Source organism: Candoia aspera, chromosome 3, assembly GCF_035149785.1.
Source record: "Candoia aspera isolate rCanAsp1 chromosome 3, rCanAsp1.hap2, whole genome shotgun sequence".
Classification (NCBI taxonomy): Eukaryota; Metazoa; Chordata; class Lepidosauria; order Squamata; family Boidae; genus Candoia; species Candoia aspera.
This window is the reverse complement of record NC_086155.1, coordinates 4443665-4461702: the sequence shown is the minus strand read 5'-3', so window position 1 is coordinate 4461702 and position 18038 is coordinate 4443665. Positions and strand designations below refer to the sequence as shown.

The window sequence follows — 18038 nt, the reverse complement described above, 5'->3', positions numbered from 1 at the left end:
GTTTGAAGAGCCACTTAGATCGTTAGGCCCAACTCCTCTTCTGTGCAGAGCTCCAAGTCAGAGCATCCTGGACAGGGGGTCATCCAGTCTCTGCTTCCAGAAACCCTGCAAAGAGGACACCGCCACCTTTCTGAGTGACTGGTTCCATCACGAGGTTCTCAGGGAATATTCAGTTGAATCTGCCTTGATAGTGAACAGAAATCCCTTCTCTCGTGTCCTGTTCTCTGGAAAGAAAAAGAAGTGGACCTTCCTCTCCTTTCAGGGATCTGAAGTATGTTATCATATTGCCCTTCTCTGATCTGTTCTCAGCGCTGAACATGACCAGCGCCTCCAGCCTCTCTTCATAGGACTTAGTTTCTAGCTCCCCAATCATTCTTACTGCCCTGTTCCGATCCGTGGTGCCCACACCCAGTACTTCAAGTGTGCTCTGAGCCGTGCAGGAGAGAGCGGCCCCATTACTCCCCTGATTTGGAAATTGTACTTCCTGGCCGCTGCCCATTTGATACAGCTGCGTGTGTTTGTGGGAAGCACAATCAATGCAATCAGCGTCTTCCAGCATCTGCACAACGACGAACTTTCTCTTGCTCCAGAAGGCAGGGCAGCGCACAAGAGTAGTGACCTTAGGTAGTGTCCACAAACTCTCAAATTCTAGAGATGGCCAAAATATCCTCTGAGGTGAACAAAACCTTAGAAAACTTAAGCAGGAGAGAGGCGGGTCCGTGATGTGTGATGTCAGAAGCTGTGGTTTCTCCCTGATAGCTGAAGATGAGTGCTTAATTAAATCACCCCAAAGGTTTCTGTGATTCTGCCGCAATTCGTTTCTTTTTTTAAGTGTAGGCCGACTCTCTTTTTTTCTTGGGCACAAGCCAAAAACGTCTATTCAGCAATACTGTTTTCTTCGGAACATTACCTAAAGTTATTCATGAACCTTCTAAGAAAATGTGCAGGTTTTCCTGTTCCCACTGCTTAATGAGTAAACTGTCCTTTCCTGTCCTCATGCATTGTCATGCTTTAAAAATACCTTTGACCTCCATGTGAATGTTTGGGAAACAAGTTCACTTACTGAAGAATTTCAGGCTAGTGGTGTGATGGTGCTCAAAAATAGCTGCCATGTGGCGTCTTAGGAAACATTGATGGCAGTTCAAGCTGGCCCAGGTTGCTGTCGCATTAGCCAATTAGCTGTGAGTCCCTTCTTGTTCTTTTGTTTGCGCTGGTGTTTCAAGAGAAGGGATGACTATTAATTGATTTATTAAGTGGGTTCATAAGGCCGGCCAGCTCACACACTGTGACTCTGTTCCGTCCTTGCGCTGACTTTTAAAGGTCTTAAAGATTTAAAGGGTCAGAAATGTCCAGATGGTGGCCGCAGCTGCACGACTGAAGTCCTCACCCTTTTTTACGAATGTCATGCACACAGCGTAGATTAAAAGGGGGGCTGTTGCAGCCCCCATCTGGACTGTTTTGTTACCTCCCACAGACTCCCTGAAGACCAGCCAAGGTACATCCTAGAGTTGCGGGCAAAACCATAGCAGGGATCAGGAAGTGGTTTGCATGCACTGCTCACCATTGGCCACTACCAGTCATCGTCCCGGACCCTGTCCATGCAGAGCCAAAACTGAAGCAAGTTTGGGCAATTTGGCCAGCAAAATGTGCTAATTGGTCACAGATGCCGGATGGGCTTCTTATTGTTGGCTCTTTCCTAGTAGGAAACCACGCAAAAGACAGCCACAGGATGACAACTTGTTGACACAAGGAGAGATGGATTTTGCCTCTCTTATTGCTATGGAAGAAGCCCAGACATGGGCACATGCTTGTGCTTGGTCAGGTTCACTTCTTGGCTCTCTTCACTGGCACACTAAACATCACTTCTGTTGCTTCATCCCCCACTCTCTTGGTTAACCAAGGAGCCATCCAGGATCAGCCAACAGAATCACTCAGCAGTTTCAACAAGGACCAACAGTGATCCGGGTGCTCAACAGATTAACCCCAAACTGTCAAGAAGTTCCCCAAGTTTCAAATCCATGAGGTGCCTGGGGTGGACCATTCAAATATGGTCAGCCTACAGAGGTGGCAGTCAGTCGCATCTGGATAGGAAGCGTCCCATCCATGGCCAAAGGTTGATGGTAACACCACAGCCAGATCACATAGTAACTACTCTGAAGCAAAAGAGTGGGCCCGAGATTGTCTGAGACAAACCCCTGTTTGCCACAGAGGCCATGAGCTCCAGGGCCCAACTTGGCCCAATATCTGCAAGAGGGAAGTTGAAGTCCCCCAACATCAGGTGATGAGGATCTCCACCATCAGCCCAGCAGCCAGGTCCAGAAGCCCAGGGAAGGGCCCTGCCCGAGCTTATCTTTGCTGCCCATGAGCGCTCACATCCCGCCTCTGCAGGAACAGAAATGCTAGTCACAGGCAAGATTTCCTGGCAGATGGATGCTACCTTCCGTCCCCTGAAAATGCCTTTACAATGGCAGGGAATTGTCTTACTGTGAACAAACAATGCCCGTCTGCCCCCACTCCGCCCGGGAGATTCCAAGCTTGCTTGTTAAAAATCATCTAATTGCTGCTGTTTTCACCTGAACTGAGCCCTCAAGGGACTTAGCCGTGCACAGTTGCAGCGGTGGTGTCCTGACTAAGCAAGAACCACGCTGAGACGAGGAAGAAGTCTCTAGTGCTTTATTATTGCTATTGTAGACAGAAAATCCTACCCAACTGAAGAAGTGTGGGAAAACCCGACAGATAAACCCCAAAGTTAAGGAGGGTCTGACCTGTGTCTCTAAACTACGCATGCGTTTTCCCCCCTGGATAGGGCCCCCTCCTGCTCACCATCAGAACTCATGACAGGTGGACGGTGTCTGCTTTCTCCTTGAGTACTGGAAATGCTTTGTGCAAGAGCCAATTCTGTAAATTTTCAGGAAAGTTTTGCTTTCTGTTGCTGTTTCTTAGAAGTCTGCGGTTTTCAGAAAGCAACTTCTAACATTGTCCTGAAACCACCTGCTGTGTTGAGGACACGGCTTCAGAATTACTTGCAAATCTGGGATTTATTTCCTTTCGGTTTCCATACCTACGCATTTCATTGCTCGCTGCGTGGTTGCGAGGCTGTAAAATTGCTTCCAAAGCCCAGTTAGTTGTTAGGATTAAAGCCAGTACCCAAGTGGGGCATTTTGAATCAGGTGCCTCCCACTCTCCAGGCTTGGAAATATATTTGCGGGGTTTCATAGCCAGAAGTGATGGAATTGATTCCAGCTTTAGAATAGTAAGAGTGGCCGAAGCACCATCAAGGTAGATTAATGGCTGAAAGTTAGGATAAAAGTGTCTGCTTACCCAGAATGTGTGGAATCTTCCAAAATAAATCTGTAATCAAAGGCTTGCAATCCACATTCTGTACCCTGTTAATGTCGCAAATAAGACAAAAACAAGAAGGTGAAACAACACAGCTTTCTCTCAGAACTGTGTGTTTTTTTTAAAAAAATCCCAGCCTGATACAGAATTGTTTTTAACTCTAAATTTCCACAGCAGACTGGGGGTAGCGGTTACTCCTATTACAGACGTCTGGAACAGTAACTTCCAGAATTCCAACAGGAGTTGGACATTCCAGGACATGAGAAAGGCAGGCGCTAGAAGGAAACCCTTTTCCATCCTCTGTCAACGGGTTAGGATTGGCAAAATGGTCGACCTCATGGGAAAGCAAGGGTAGCAGTGTTTCCAAATGTATTTTATTTGCATACATTTAATGATTGCCTGGTTCTAGACAACGCTGGGCGCTGGAACACCGTTTGCAGCCTCACATGGCTCTTCAGCAAAGGATGGTTACCTTGTCATGGTGCTGGAGCTTGAGCATGATGACGCAGCTGGCTCAAAGCCGAAAGGACGGCTAGCGGCCGACGGTGCCGGTGGTGAACGGCGAATCCGATGTTCTAAGGATCAACACACCATTGGAACCTGGAATGTAAGATCTATGAGCCAGGGCAAATTAGATGTGGTTATTGGTGAGATGTCAAGATTAAAGATAGACATTTTGGGCGTCAGTGAACTGAAATGGACTGAAATGGGCCACTTCAGATCAGATGACCACCAGATCTACTACTCTGGACAAGAGGACCACAGAAGAAATGGAGTAGCCTTCATAATTCACAGTCAAGTGGCTAAAGCAGTGCTCGGATACAATCCAAAAAACGATAGAATGATCTCAATTCGAATTCAGGGCAAGCCATCTAACATCACAGTGATCCAAATATACGCCCCAACCACAGATGCTGAAGAAGCTGAAGTAGAGCAGTTCTATGAGGATCTGCAGCACCTACTGGACAACACGCCTAAAAGAGAGGTTATTTTCATCACGGGAGACTGGAACGCTAAGGTGGGCAGTCAAATGACACCTGGAATTACAGGTAAGCATGGCCTGGAAGAACAAAACAAAGCAGGACATAGGCTGATAGAATTTTGCCAAGACAACTCACTCTGCATAACAAACACTCTCTTCCAACAACCTAAGAGACGGCTTTATACATGGACTTCCCCAGATGGACAACACCGAAATCAGACTGACTAGATCCTTTGCAGCCAAAGGTGGCGGTCATCTATACAGTCAGTAAAAACAAGACCTGGAGCTGACTGTAGTTCAGATCACGAACTTCTTCTTGCACAATTTAGGATCAGACTAAAGAGATTAGGGAAGACCGACAGATCAGCTAGATATGAGCTCACTAATATTCCTAAGGAATATGCAGTGGAGGTGAAGAATCAATTTAAGGGATTGGACTTAGTAGACAGGGTCCCGGAAGAACTATGGACAGAAGTTCGCAACATTGTTCAGGAGGCAGCAACAAAATACATCCCAAAGAAAGAAAACCAAGAAGGCAAAATGGCTGTCTGCTGAGAAACTAGAAGTAGCCCAAGAAAGAAGGAAAGCAAAAGGCAACAGGGATAGGGGGAGATATGCCCAATTAAATGCAAAATTCCAGAGGTTAGCCAGAAGAGATAAGGAATTATTTTTAAGCAAACAATGCGTGGAAGTGGAAGAAGGCAGTAGAATAGGAAGGACAAGAGACATCTTCCAGAAAATTAAAAACATTGGAAGTAAATTCCAGGCCAAAATGGGTATGATCAAAAACAAAGATGGCAAGGACCTAACAGAAGCAGAAGAGATCAAGAAAAGGTGGCAAGAATATACAGAAGACCTGTATAGGAAGGATAACAATATCGGGGATAGCTTTGACGGTGTGGTCAGTGAGCTAGAGCCAGACATCCTGAAGAGTGAGGTTGCGTGGGCCTTAAGAAGCATTGCTAATAAGGCAGCAGGAGACAACGGCATCCCAACTGAACTGTTCAAAATCTTGAGATGATGCTGTCAAGGTAATGCATGCTATATGCCAGCAAATTTGGAAAACACAAGAATGGCCATCAGATTGGAAAAAATCAACTTATATCCCCATACCAAAAAAGGGAAACACTAAAGAATGTTCAAACTATCGAACAGTGGCACTCATTTCACATGCCAGTAAGGTAATGCTCAAGATCCTGCAAGGTAGACTTCAGCAATTCATGGAGCGAGAATTGCCAGATGTACAAGCTGGGTTTAGAAAAGGCAGAGGAACTAGGGACCAAATTGCCAATATCCGCTGGATAATGGAAAAAGCCAGGGAGTTTCAGAAAAACATCTATTTCTGTTTTATTGACTACTATAAAGGCTTTGACTGTGTGGACCATAAAAATTGTGGCAAGTTCTTAGTGGTATGGGGATACCAAGTCATCTTGTCTGCCTCCTGAAGAATCTGTATAACGACCAAGTAGCAACAGTAAGAACAGACCACGGAACAACGGACTGGTTTAAGATTGGGAAAGGAGTACGGCAGGGCTGTATACTCTCACCCTACCTATTCAACTAGTACGCAGAACACATCATGCGACATGCTGGGCTTGAGGAATCCAAGGCTGGAATTAAAATCGCTGGAAGAAACATTAACAACCTCAGATATGCAGACGATACCACTTTGATGGCTGAAAGCGAAGAGGAACTGAGGAGCCTTATGATGAAGGTGAAAGAAGAAAGTGCAAAAGCTGGCTTGCAGCTAAACCTCAAAAAGACCAAGATTATGGCAACCAGCTTGATTGATAACTGGCAAATAGAGGGAGAAAACGTAGAGGCAGTGAAAGACTTTGTATTTCTAGGTGGGAAGATTACTGCAGATGCTGACTGCAGTCAGGAAATCAGAAGACGCTGAATCCTTGGGAGAAGAGCAATGACAAATCTCGATAAAATAGTTAAGAGCAGAGACATCACACTTGACAACAAAGGTCCACACAGTTAAAGCAATGGTGTTCCCCGTAGTAACATATGGCTGCGAGAGCTGGGCCATAAGGAAGGCTGAGAGAAGGAAGATTGATGCTTTGGAACTGTGGTGTTGGAGGAAAATTCTGAGAGTGCCTTGGACTGCCAGAAGATCAAACCAGTCCATCCTCCAGGAAATCAAGGCAGACTGCTCACTTGCGGGAGTGATATTAAAGGCAAAACTGAAATACTTTGGCCACATAATGAGAAGACAGGACACCCTGGAGAAGATGCTGATGCTGGGGAGAGTGGAAGGCAAAAGGAAGAGGGGCCGACCAAGGGCAAGATGGATGGATGATATGACTCATCCCTGGGGGAGCTGGGGGTGTTGACGACCGACAGGAAGCTCTGGCATGGGCTGGTCCATGAAGTCACAAAGAGTCAGAAGCGACTAAATGAATAAACAACTCAGATGGCTAGATTGCAGGCCCCAAATTTCTTGGACCTCCTTGTAGGGTGGAGAGCAGAGCCGCTGTTACGTCCACAGTTTTGAGCACTTTCAGAATTTATGCACGCTTCTGCATGCAGAGTTCCAGGGTGTGGCTCTTTTTACGTGCAGCAGAGGGTTGAAGCAGAGGGTGCAGTTGTCCAAGGCAAAGCACGGACATAGATTTTTGCGTCGCATTGTAAACCCGGCCACCTCCATATTTTGGGCTATGCAAAGAAAACCCCCACAGACTAAAAAAATACCATGCTCCTGGGGCAGAGTTGTTTAACGAAGGGGCAGTTGAGAAAGCCCTTCCAATCTATCTCTGTGGTATCTGCCCCCCCTTTTTTTTCAAGCAATAGCAGAGTGCCAGAGGCCTTTCAGGCTACCCGTTCTGTGCTGGTTCTGAGAGGTTCATCAAAGAGATTTGCTGAAGTTTAACTCCGTTTTCTCTTCCTCCTCTAGAACTGCCTGTCGATCCCTGACATCAAGACAGCCTTCAGTGACTGCATCAACAAAATTGGGAAGAGGGACTGCTTGACCCAAGGATGCTCGGCGCTCACCGGGTAGGTGGAGAGCCTGTTGGGGAGGATAGCAGGGGAGGTGCTGCAAAAGGGCTGTTAAGGATGCAGTTGACTCACTCTTATGACCCCCACCCAAGTAGCATTTGGCTGGAGGCTAGCCCAGGGTTCCTCAACCTTGGCAACTCTAAGCTGTGCGGACTTCAATTCCCAGAATTCCCCAGCCAGCTTCCTGGTTGAGGAACCTGGGCTAGAGGATCCTAGAATCCAAGAATGCAAGGCTCAGAAGGGGCTTTGGAGGTCCTCTGGTCAAGCCTTTCTCAACCTTCTGCCCCGGAGGAACCCTTGAAATATTTCTCAGGCCTCGGTGGACCCCTGCACATTCAGGCTCAGATATAGTTACACAATCATTCCATCTGTTTCATGGGTAGGCCTGTATATATGCATTAACCGTGTTCTTAAACTGAAGATAAAGAATGAAGCTTACCTCTTCGATGCCAAGTTGCCCAAATTTGAAATAATCTTTTAAATAAGTCGTGATCTCCCAGGGAACCCCCGGTGACCTCTCATGGAACCCAAGGGTGCCACGGAACCCTGGTTGAGAAACCCTGCGCTAGTCCAATCCCCGCCCAGCCCAGGAGTCCACCACTGTGGCACCCCGACAGATGGCTGTCCAGCCCCCCGTTTAAGCACCTCCAGAGGAGGAAGGCCTGTTACTCCTTGGGGCGGTCTCTTCCGCTGCTGAACTGCTCTTATCCTTCCAAAATTCTTCTGATCTCCAGCTAGAATCTGCTGTGTGAAAGGTCCCCTGTGCAAGCACCGAGTCACGTCTGACCCTTTGGGGGGACGCCGCTTTCGTGACGTTTTCTTGGCAGACTGTAGAGCGGGGTGGTTCGCCGTTGCCTTCCCCAGTCGTCACCTCCCCCAGCCAGCTGGGTGCTCACTTTACCGACCTTGGAAGGACGGAAGGCTGAGTCAGCCTGAGCCGGCCACCCGAGAATCCGGCTTCTGCTGGGATCGAACTCGGGTGTGCCACACAAGGCTCCTTTGTGATTTAAACCCACATATTTGGGGGCCTTTGGTCTGCCACCACAGCCCAGAGGAAGAGATGGTGCTACCATTTCCCACTGGGTTTTTTCGTATTTCCCCCCCCCTGAAAAAAAGGTAAAACCAGAGTCCCTCTAACCGCCCAGAGTCCCTCGTTTGGGGGAGATGGGCGGTGGCTAAATTTGATTAATAAATAAATAAAAATAAATAAAATGCCTGGGAGAAAACACCATGAGAAAATTGACCCCTCTCCCTCCAAAAACAAACAGTAATTCCAATCTGGTCCTGGGTTGACCTGATTGCGCCCCCCCCCCTGCTGATCTGTAGGCTCCTCCGGTGCCGACACGTCGCCTCCACGTGCCTGCTTTGAACGTGCGTATTTGAAAGCTGGGCACTCCTGGAAGGGGAGGCCGAGTACCTGGAATGAACAAGAGGGGTGTATGGAGAAGGCATTCCTAAAGACTAGGGGGGCTCCCACAGATGATTTGGGATCTGTGACTGGCCCTTTTGTGTCTCTACGTTTCTACAGCAAAGGAGTAAACGAAGGGATCGAGTGGATGGTGAAGTGTGTGGTGAGGAATATTCACCGTCCCCCGAGGCAGAAGGACATCACATAGAGAACCACCAAGGATCTCAGCGCCAGACTCTTTTCTCCTGCACAGAGACCCCTTTCCTTTCTCTTCCCCGCTTTTTCTCCTCCCCATTCTCTGTCCCTCAAGGAGATTCTTGGAACCCCTGTATTAAAGGCACACTTGTCCTCTCTCAGTGTCTTGCAAGAGACCTCATTAGCAGAGAAGAATTGGGACAGGATCCTTTCTTTCATGATCGCTCCCCCACTTCTGAGCATGGAGAGAGATGGAGCGATTGATGTTCCAGAAATGCATGGGACTCGTTCCTCTTGCAAAACTATAAACCTGTGGGGTTGAAGACTCTGGGGGCAGTTTATCAAATGGAGACAAGGTGTTGGGACATCGGAACTCCCATTTTCCAGTTGTCTTCTGGGATGTTCCACAATCTGAGTTTGCACTTGTATGGAAAAGGAGCAATTGAAAGTGGGGAGTGGACTCTTCTTTTACGGCGAACGTACACCGATGTACACTTCACAAATGCTGCAGTTGGAGAGAGAGGGCGCTGCCAGAACACTCTGTCCTCCTCCTTCCACTCAGTTCCTGTATTTGTGCGCAGGATTAAAACTGATTTATAGTATTTTCTTTCCTTGTCTGTTACTTTTCTCTACGGTATAGTACAGTGTTTCTCAACCTTGGCAACTTCAAGATGTGTGGACTTCAACTCCCAGAATTCCCCAGCCAGCATGGCTGGCTGGGGAATTCTGGGAGTTGAAGTCCACACATCTTAAAGTTGCCAGGGTTGAGAAACAGTGGAGTAGTAGAAAAAAGATCCAAGGCACAGTGCTGAAGGAGGACTCTTTGAGAAGATGTTTTGCCTCTGGTTGTCCTGGTTAAATGAGGAAAAAGAATAGCCAGGAACCATTTTATAAATGGGTGAAACTAAGAGGCATTGCACATGCCCAGCATCTGGAGAGACTGTAAAAAGATTATTGCCCAATAAAGCTTCATTATCCCTTGGCATAACATTGCCCTGAATGCAGATTGAACAGGATTGGTGCCTGTCTTACGTTTTGTGCAACAGGGGTGTTCAGCGCTGCACGGTGTCCCATGGAAAATGAGGTCACTCCTTGCAAGACCTAGCTTTTTATAGAATTTAGGACCAGCTGGATATGGATTAGAAAGCTGTGACTGGAATTCTTTCTGCCCAGCCAGCCACAACGAAGCAGCAGCTGCTCCACTGCTTTGTCCAACATGGTTACACTTGTTTAGGCCTATTCAGTAAATTCTGTCCGTTAGAAACCAGTACGGGACTCTGGTTTGTGGTCACAGAACAGGATAAGCCTAGCTCATGGCTGGCACAAGATCTCACCTCAACATTGCTTTTGAAGGACTGGCACTGGGATGTTTCAGACTTAGTATGGCATCTGCTTTCAGTATTGGCCAAATGTCACATTACAAGCCTACCAAGCCATGGGTGGCATGGAGATGGTGGTTATGAGCTTATACCTAAAGCCTGGTTTTCCATATCGTACACATACCCTGATAGTTCTTTGCTTTTAATTAAGTTTATATTGCATTGTTAAGAGGGCACTACAGAGCTTCAGAAATAAATGAGAAAACATGCTTCAGAGTATGCAGAATCATGACCGTAGCAGCTCCCTTCAACTCTTTAAAGCAGCTGTGTCTTGTTCTGGAATAAGGCAGCTCCCTCTGCAGCTACCCCATTGCCTTGGGGAAAGACACAGCTGCTTTAAAGAGTTGCAGGTGGCTGTTGGGTCTGTGGCCTCTCACATGCGAAGCGTTTAATAGAATCTGAAGCAATGCACAGACCTGTTGTTTACTGTGTGATTTTGGCTCAAGACTTTCAAACGTCCCCTGTGAAACAGGAAATGATACTGCCAGGATTTGCATGCATTTGGATATAGTTTAAAAAGCAGAAAACTTGGTGTGGTGAGCTAGTTTGGTTTTGTGGACTGGCTGATCGTGTGAGAACAGAATGTTCCAAGGAATGATAATTGTTCAAGGGCCCTTCCCCCCACTCCCCAATGAATACATCAAAAATCAATGACTTTGGTTTCATCATTTTCTTTCCAGCTAATTCTTTCTTGCCTCTCATTTTTTCCTTGTGGTCAGAGGTTGCTTGAAATTAGCTGAGAGTGAAATGTTCTGTGAATGCCTGTGTACTTTGGCACACATTCTCCCATTCAGCTTTGGGATATCCGTAATTGGTTGATGCACAACTTGTTCCCACCTTGTAAGAAGACTTTGAAAAGGGAAAGAGGAAAAAGGCCCTGACCCCGCTGTCCTTCCAAGGCATTGTCAGATTATGTCTGAGAGTAACTAAGCAAGCTACAGGCTTTGGCAAACTGAAAATTAGGCACAAGGGTAAGAAAAGTGCAAAGCCCAAATATGAACAAGGTGTAATGTCCTCAGTATTACTTTGTATGTATTTATTTTTACGGTATTTATTTTAAAGTTGATTACATTCATTAACTGAGCACGGAAAACCCGCTATAAGATCTACTGATCTTCACAGAAATAAATACGTAATACAATCAAACAGCGTGCAAATCTCAAAAGGGCAGTGATGGTGGGGGGACCTCTAATATATGACGTCTTCACTGCCTGGATTTGTTTTGTCCCTCAAGACAGAGGTTCCTACCCAGTGATCTAAACTGAATAGGAATGGTTATGAATGGTTCAACTTTGTTTGTTTCAGGAAGGCCAACTGATTGATTATGTGCCATCAAGTCGGTGTTGACTCATAATGACCACATAGATAGATTTTGTCCATACTAGTCCAACCCCAACCTGGTCCTTCAGGTCTTCCAATGGTGCCCCCTTTGTCATGGCCCAGGACTCAGACTCTGACTCCGAAGAAGCTTCTCCAGCTGAACCAGTGGAATGTCAGCCTCGGGAGACTCTGAGCCAAGAGTTGCCTGAGGCTGATCAAACACAGGCACCATCAGAATAGCTGGAGCAGTCATCACATGATGAGGTATGGCCTCCAAGCCCTCCAATGCTCCTCCAGGAGGCTCCTTGCCAAGCAAGGAGGTCATTCTTAATTAAAGACCATTGGCTGCAACCTGATTGAAGAGGCAGCCCTGACCCTTTTTTCACCACTGGAAACAACTATCGGATTTTCTGCTCTGGTGTGTCTTTCCTGTGCATCCTGCTTGTGAACTTCTGACCTTGGACTGGCTGACAAACCTGACTTGGCATTCTGAACTTTTCTACTCTTCTGCAGGCTCCTCTTTCCAAGAGACTTTGTTGATTTACATTTCTTCCCTTGTCTGCTGTTACCTGCTCAGCCTTCAGTAAATTGCTTTCTTCCCTAGCAACTGTGTGTGTGTGTGTGAGTTTGAGACCTGAAATGGGACACCCATCGCTGCTGGAACTGTGTCCATTCACCTTGCTGCTGGCCGTCCTCTTTCCTTCCACTTTCCCCAGTGTTACGGACTTCTCAAAGGAACTTAGTCTTCACGCTGATTGACTGTGTGCCATCAAGTAGTTTTCACCTCCAGGCCACCACATAAATAGATTTTCTGCATGATGATCTATCCCTAACCTGGTCTTTCAGGGCTTCTAATGGTGCTCCCATCGCCACTGTTACTGAGTCCATCCACCCGGCTGCCGGCTGTCCTCTTTCCTTCCAGGAAGGCAGACATCTGCATAAAATAACACTTTTTCATCTTTGCTTTTCCAAGACTTGCTGCCTTAGCTAAATCAAATCCCTCCGGTGGGAGGAGATGGGTGGTGACAAATTTGATAAATAAATAAAAATAAAATTAGTTAATAAGGGAGAGGATTGACAGTGGCTGATTGTGATGTACTAGCAACAGATAGCTGTGGTGGATGAAGTGCTTTTTAAGGTTTATTGGCCAATAGAGCAAACACAGAGCATTGTCATTAAAATTATAGTATATGTGGGAAATGCTGGTTGGGATGATCTGAGGACAGAATGCGTGTGTACACACTGAACAATATATACTTTGCAGTCAGTTCCAAGTGTATTATCATAAGATGCAGACAGACAGACATTTAAACAGCTTGACCATCATTGAAGTACAAGATTTTGTATTTCTGTATAGCGATAGGCTCAGAACAGAGGTTCAAAGGCTTCTGATCGTGAGCATATTTGACTTGCCATCATTGCTCTGAATGTATGTTATCGCAGAGAATAATTGCGGGGCTCATTAGATGCTTTGAAGGCCTGTGTTGGAAGGATGGAACTATTAGTATCTCCTGAGGAAGGAAAGTGTTGGGAACGTGTGGTGTGTCATTCTACGTACTGTCAATTTCATTTGGCAAAGGTCCTGTGTCTTTGCTTCTTGTAAATGTAAATGCTCCATTAACTCAAAGGCTGTGTTGATTCAGACTAACTGTATTTTTGCTCCAACAGGGAAATTAAAACCAGATAGCTATGGGAAGCCCCCAGTGATGGAGAGCAAGGTGATAGATCCACTTCTAGTGTTCCCCAAGAACAGATCCCCATAAGCATGTCTTTCTCAAAGTCTCAAACGCTGCAATTCCATGACCTCTTAAAACGATAAATGAATTTGTACCAACTGAAGCGACTACTTGTAGCTCAGGGTTGACCTGTGGAGTCCTTGGTGCTCTCTGAATTTGTCTGCATTGGTGCAACTCCCTTATGAATCAAGTTAATGATTTCATGGGAGTTAGGACTGGACGAGAAACCTGTCTCTGAAATGTAACACTTAATTTTAACCATTGCATTTAAAATCATACATCAAATGGTCCTCAAACTGCAGTATTGCAGCTTGAGGTCTCTGTGGGGCTGTCTGAGCAAAGTTTAGGCAGCACAGGCCACGGAGTTTCAACAGGAAACTGTGTCTGTGCAAGCTGGATTAAAATTGTTCTCTCCTCCTCCCCAATTTCTTCCAAGGAATTCTGACTCAGTCTGACAACTGCTCTGTACTATAGTCTTTGTGATTATGGCCCCGTGTTGGGCACTATAATCATTGGAGGAAATCCCTTGCTTCCTGCTTTGATAGGAAGACTCACAAACCAACGTGGAGGAAAATCAAGATACCATTAAGCAATGCTATGGCCTCACCATGTGTCTGTGGTTAAATGTGTCTTTTGACATAAAAGTCTATAGAGTCTAACCCTAACCCAACTGATCAACAGAAACAATGATCGTGGGCAGAGCGATGAGATAAAATATCAAAGAAGAGCTATGGAATTTAGCATAAGACTGGCATCAAATAATGTTAGCTTCATTGCAAGTGGCAGACTTACCTAAATACATTACTTTTGATACAGAATGGAAAAAGCTGATTACAGTCGTTAACTGAGCATGGGAAATGCTCAGTAACCCATGAGTAACCAATGACCATATGGAGACAATTCCTAGAAAAATACTAGCACAATCTTCCACAGTCTTGTATCCTCCAGATGTGCTGGGCTGCAACTCCCAGAATTGCCAGTCAGCAGATCTAGAGCCCATTCGGCGGATAATTTCTGCCGGCCAAGGAGTAATGCAAAGAAGAGAATGTGAAGGCTTGAGATCTCAGATCCAGGACTGGGAGCTGTCCTGCCTTTGGGAAACGGAGCTATGAACCCAGTTGCCAGCAGCTCCAAGAAGGAAATGAAATGGGAGACAGCCAGAGAAGCCAATGGGGCTACCCAAAAAAGACTTAGTGAAGATCTGAAAACAAAAAAGGAAAAGAAAGTGAGTTGCTGAATGTAGGTGGCAAAAAAAAAGAAAAAAAAATAGCAGGTAAAGGCAGAGCTATTTGGCTCCCATGTTGGGTTGCTCTTTTCCAAAAAAAAGTGATGTGTTCCAGAAAGAAATTATGAAGGACTGGATATAGTGGAAGGCTTGAAGTTGGGATTGCTAGAAGGACGCTCAAGGAATGCCTCTTCATCTCTTTAGAGATAGTTTACATCTCCAGGTTCAAATGACTTTTATCCCATGGTCCTGGCTAACAGCCTCACCACAGCCTTACGTCTTATTCCGAGAAATCCTGAAGAATGGATGACTGGAAAGCAAATATGGTCCCAAAGCTAAAGGAAAAAAGGAAAAGGGAGGCTTTGGGGGACTACAGACTGACCGGTCAATCTGAATTCAAAACCTTGAGGAGGTTTTGGAGCAGATCATTAAGCATCCTTCAATGGTCCTTTCCAATCCTGTGAAGCAATTCCAATTCAACATGCCTCCGTGAGCAGGTTCTTCAGCTCAGTCAGACAAAAGACAATGAATCGGTCAATGTTTTTTTTTCCTTTATTTGTAGCATGATCAAAGTCAGAAAAGTGTTTGGTAATTATGCAAGTGGCATTCTGCTCCTCCACCACTTCTAGCTTCTGCCTTCAAAGGGATGAAATGGATTTCTTTATGGACTCACTGTGCTATCATTCCCATATTAACTCTCTCTCTCTGCCAGTACCAGGGTTACTTCTGATATAACAGAGTGCCTACCAAATTCCCCAGAGTTAATCAAGGGCTTTAATTAAAATTTACCTGGCAACATCTCACAGCTAGAGCAACCTTGGTCTTTTCTGGTGTCTTCAGTTCCTCTCTCTAGAAATCTGTGCTGAGTAAATAGATCCTACTCTGCACTGTTCTCTCCTTGGGTAGTGAGTTCTATGACAAGCCATTTCAGTGATCTTGAATCTCCCGGGAATCTGTTTCTGGCCGAATGCATCTTCATGTGCATTGCTAGACATCTTCCTTCCATCTCTGTCTCTGTCTTTTTCTCCTCCTCCCTTTCATTCTCCTCCTCCTCCTCCCCTTCCTTCCTTCCTTCCTTCCTTCCTTCCTTCCTTCCTTCTCCTTCTCCTTCTCCTTCTCCTTTTCCCCTTCCTCCCCCAGTGAGATACTCTGTGTGAAAAACTCACCTCATTCTTCTCTCCGCTCTTTCCTAGACTTACTCTAGGTTATTAATCACAAGGACAGTCTGTATGTCTGGGAGATCAAGTGGCAAGGTGGCAGATGGTGTCTGCCTTCTCTATTGTCACAGCCCCCTTCCAGCTTCATGAAACAATTCTGGTTCTCTGTAGCCCCTTCCAGTTTTATGAAACCTGAGACCTCTAGTGGTTAAGGCACCAGGCTAGAAACCAGGAGGCTGTGAGTTCTAGTCCTGCCTGAGGCATGAAAGCCGGCTGGGTGACCTTGGGCCAGTCCCTTTCTCTCTGCCCAACTCACCTCACAGGGTTGTTGTTGTGGGGAAAATAGGAGGAGGAAGGAGTGTTAGGTATGTTGGCCACCTTGAGTTATTTATAAAAATAATCAAAGCGGGGTAGAAAATAAAATAAAAAAAATAGTGTGTCCTGTTAAATGGGGGCCATTGCCTTAAAAACAATGGCCTGTGGTGAGTTAGTCATCATTAAATGTTTCAGTGTTTGATTTCAGTGGATGTAGTAATTCCAGCTGGTGGAAATAACAGAGACTTAATAAAAGTAATAAAACACAAATGAAAATAACAGTCTTCGAGATTTCGTAAGTGTCAAAAAGAAGGGAGAAGTTGCAGGAATGAGGTTACCAAGCAACGGGAAGCTGGTGGTCTGACTTAAGAAAGGAACCATCTTGTATGACTCCAGTAAACCTGGTTGACAAAACGGGGGGCATGAGCTACAGAAAGACGCAAAACCTGACCTCAGAACATTCTAGGACACACATTTCCCCCTCTTTTCCTACTTTCAGTTGTAGTTGGAGTGTCTCCCATCACAAGGAACACCGAGCTGAGGTTTTACTTACTTAGAGATCCACAGCTCTCCCTTAGAAAGTGCCAAAGGGTTTGCTGATGTTCCCTTCTCTTTCCTTTCCTCATAAACTGTCTTTTTATGTTGAAGTCTCCTACGAAGACATGAATAAACAAGAGTTTATAGGCTTTCTCTCGTCTTCTGGAATTTGTCCATTTTCCAATAAAAAGAAATTGGCAGTGCTCCTTTACCTTCTTCACCCATTCAGGAACCATATCAAAGCCAAAACTCCCCCATGTACCTCATTTTCTTTTCTTGTTTAGAAACAAGTTTTGCAGGGAAATTCCCTGTGCCAGCTCTTAAATCCAAGCAACGGTGCCATCTGGGAACCTGACAGAACAGGTGACGAGACACAACCTTTTCTGTTTCAAGTACAATTCATAGTGTCAATACCTTGTATTTGATGATATCCTTGTTTTCTCAGAAAAGGACACTGGGTGAACACCTTCTCTGCATGTCAGAGTTGGATCTCCTTCAGATATTACAGTAAAAGTCCTGGAGAAGATTTCAGACCCTTCTCGGTATACAACAGTTTCCTTTCCAGCGTTGTGATTCATACCTGGCACTAAATGAAGGATGAACATAGTCACAGGTTGGGAGGAATTTATTTTAACTAGGAATAGACCATGAATAATGCTGAAAATGCTAATCTGTCCCATAGACATGACTCTTCTTTCTGGATATACAGGAGGTATAGATAAAAATACAGATGTAGGTACAGAAATAGATATAGACTCTCAGAGACAGGAGAACACATTGTTTTTCATGTCATGCACCCCTTCTATGAAATACATGCTTCCAAAAGCTTGTATAGTACCCTCCCTTGTTGCTTTGGAAGGCAGTCAAGATAGAGTTCTTCCATAGAGCATTGAAGGTATGAATGACAGAAGAACTGCTCTGATGCTAGACTTTGGGGAGATTAATTTTGGGGAGATGGAAGTGGTGGAGTTTCAATGTTCATTGTTATGGGTTCCCTATGTTGCCAACCAGTCTGAGTGTGCTGGAGATGGCAGGTCATTGTGTGGAATGGCCAATAAGTCTCTAAGTAAATAAGGAAGGAAGTAAATACATGTGGTAAACTAGTACATATCCACCTTAGTTAGGAATAGAAGGTTGAAAGTTGCTGACGTTGAGTCCAGGAGACAGAAACCCAGCAAAGACCAGACGTGGATCTCCAGCTGCAACACCTATTAGGGATAGGAAATTTCCTTAAAGGAATATAGAAGTAAAGGCATGAGAGAGATTGGGCTAATCAAGGCCGAGAAGATGACAGGAATTATCAAGAAGGACATTAACAAGAGGGAGAAAATTCTGGCTCTCCAAATGGATTTAGCCAAAAAACACTACAACTGGGAGGAATTACCTACCTCTTACTCATGCATGGTGGATGAAAAATGGGAAAGAAGAGAAGAATCAAAGCT

The 18038-nt window shown here is 45.5% G+C and overlaps 1 protein-coding gene across 5 annotated transcripts in view; it reads left to right on the top strand.

Moving 5' to 3' along the window:
• Nucleotides 1–17316, top strand: part of ARFRP1 (ADP ribosylation factor related protein 1) — a 33219-nt gene extending 15903 nt beyond the window's left edge. For 2 of the 5 annotated variants that reach the window (XM_063296911.1, XM_063296908.1), the window contains exons 6-7: nt 7221–7321; nt 8853–9529. In XM_063296911.1, the coding sequence (XP_063152981.1) occupies nt 7221–7321; nt 8853–8940 (189 nt within the window). In that variant the 3' untranslated portion in view covers nt 8941–9529. Of the gene's footprint in view, nt 1–7220; nt 7322–8852; nt 9530–17041 lie in introns of those variants that run through there. The other 3 variants (XM_063296910.1, XM_063296909.1, XM_063296907.1) reach the window with 3 other exon arrangements.
• Nucleotides 17317–18038: the final 722 nt, after the last annotated feature.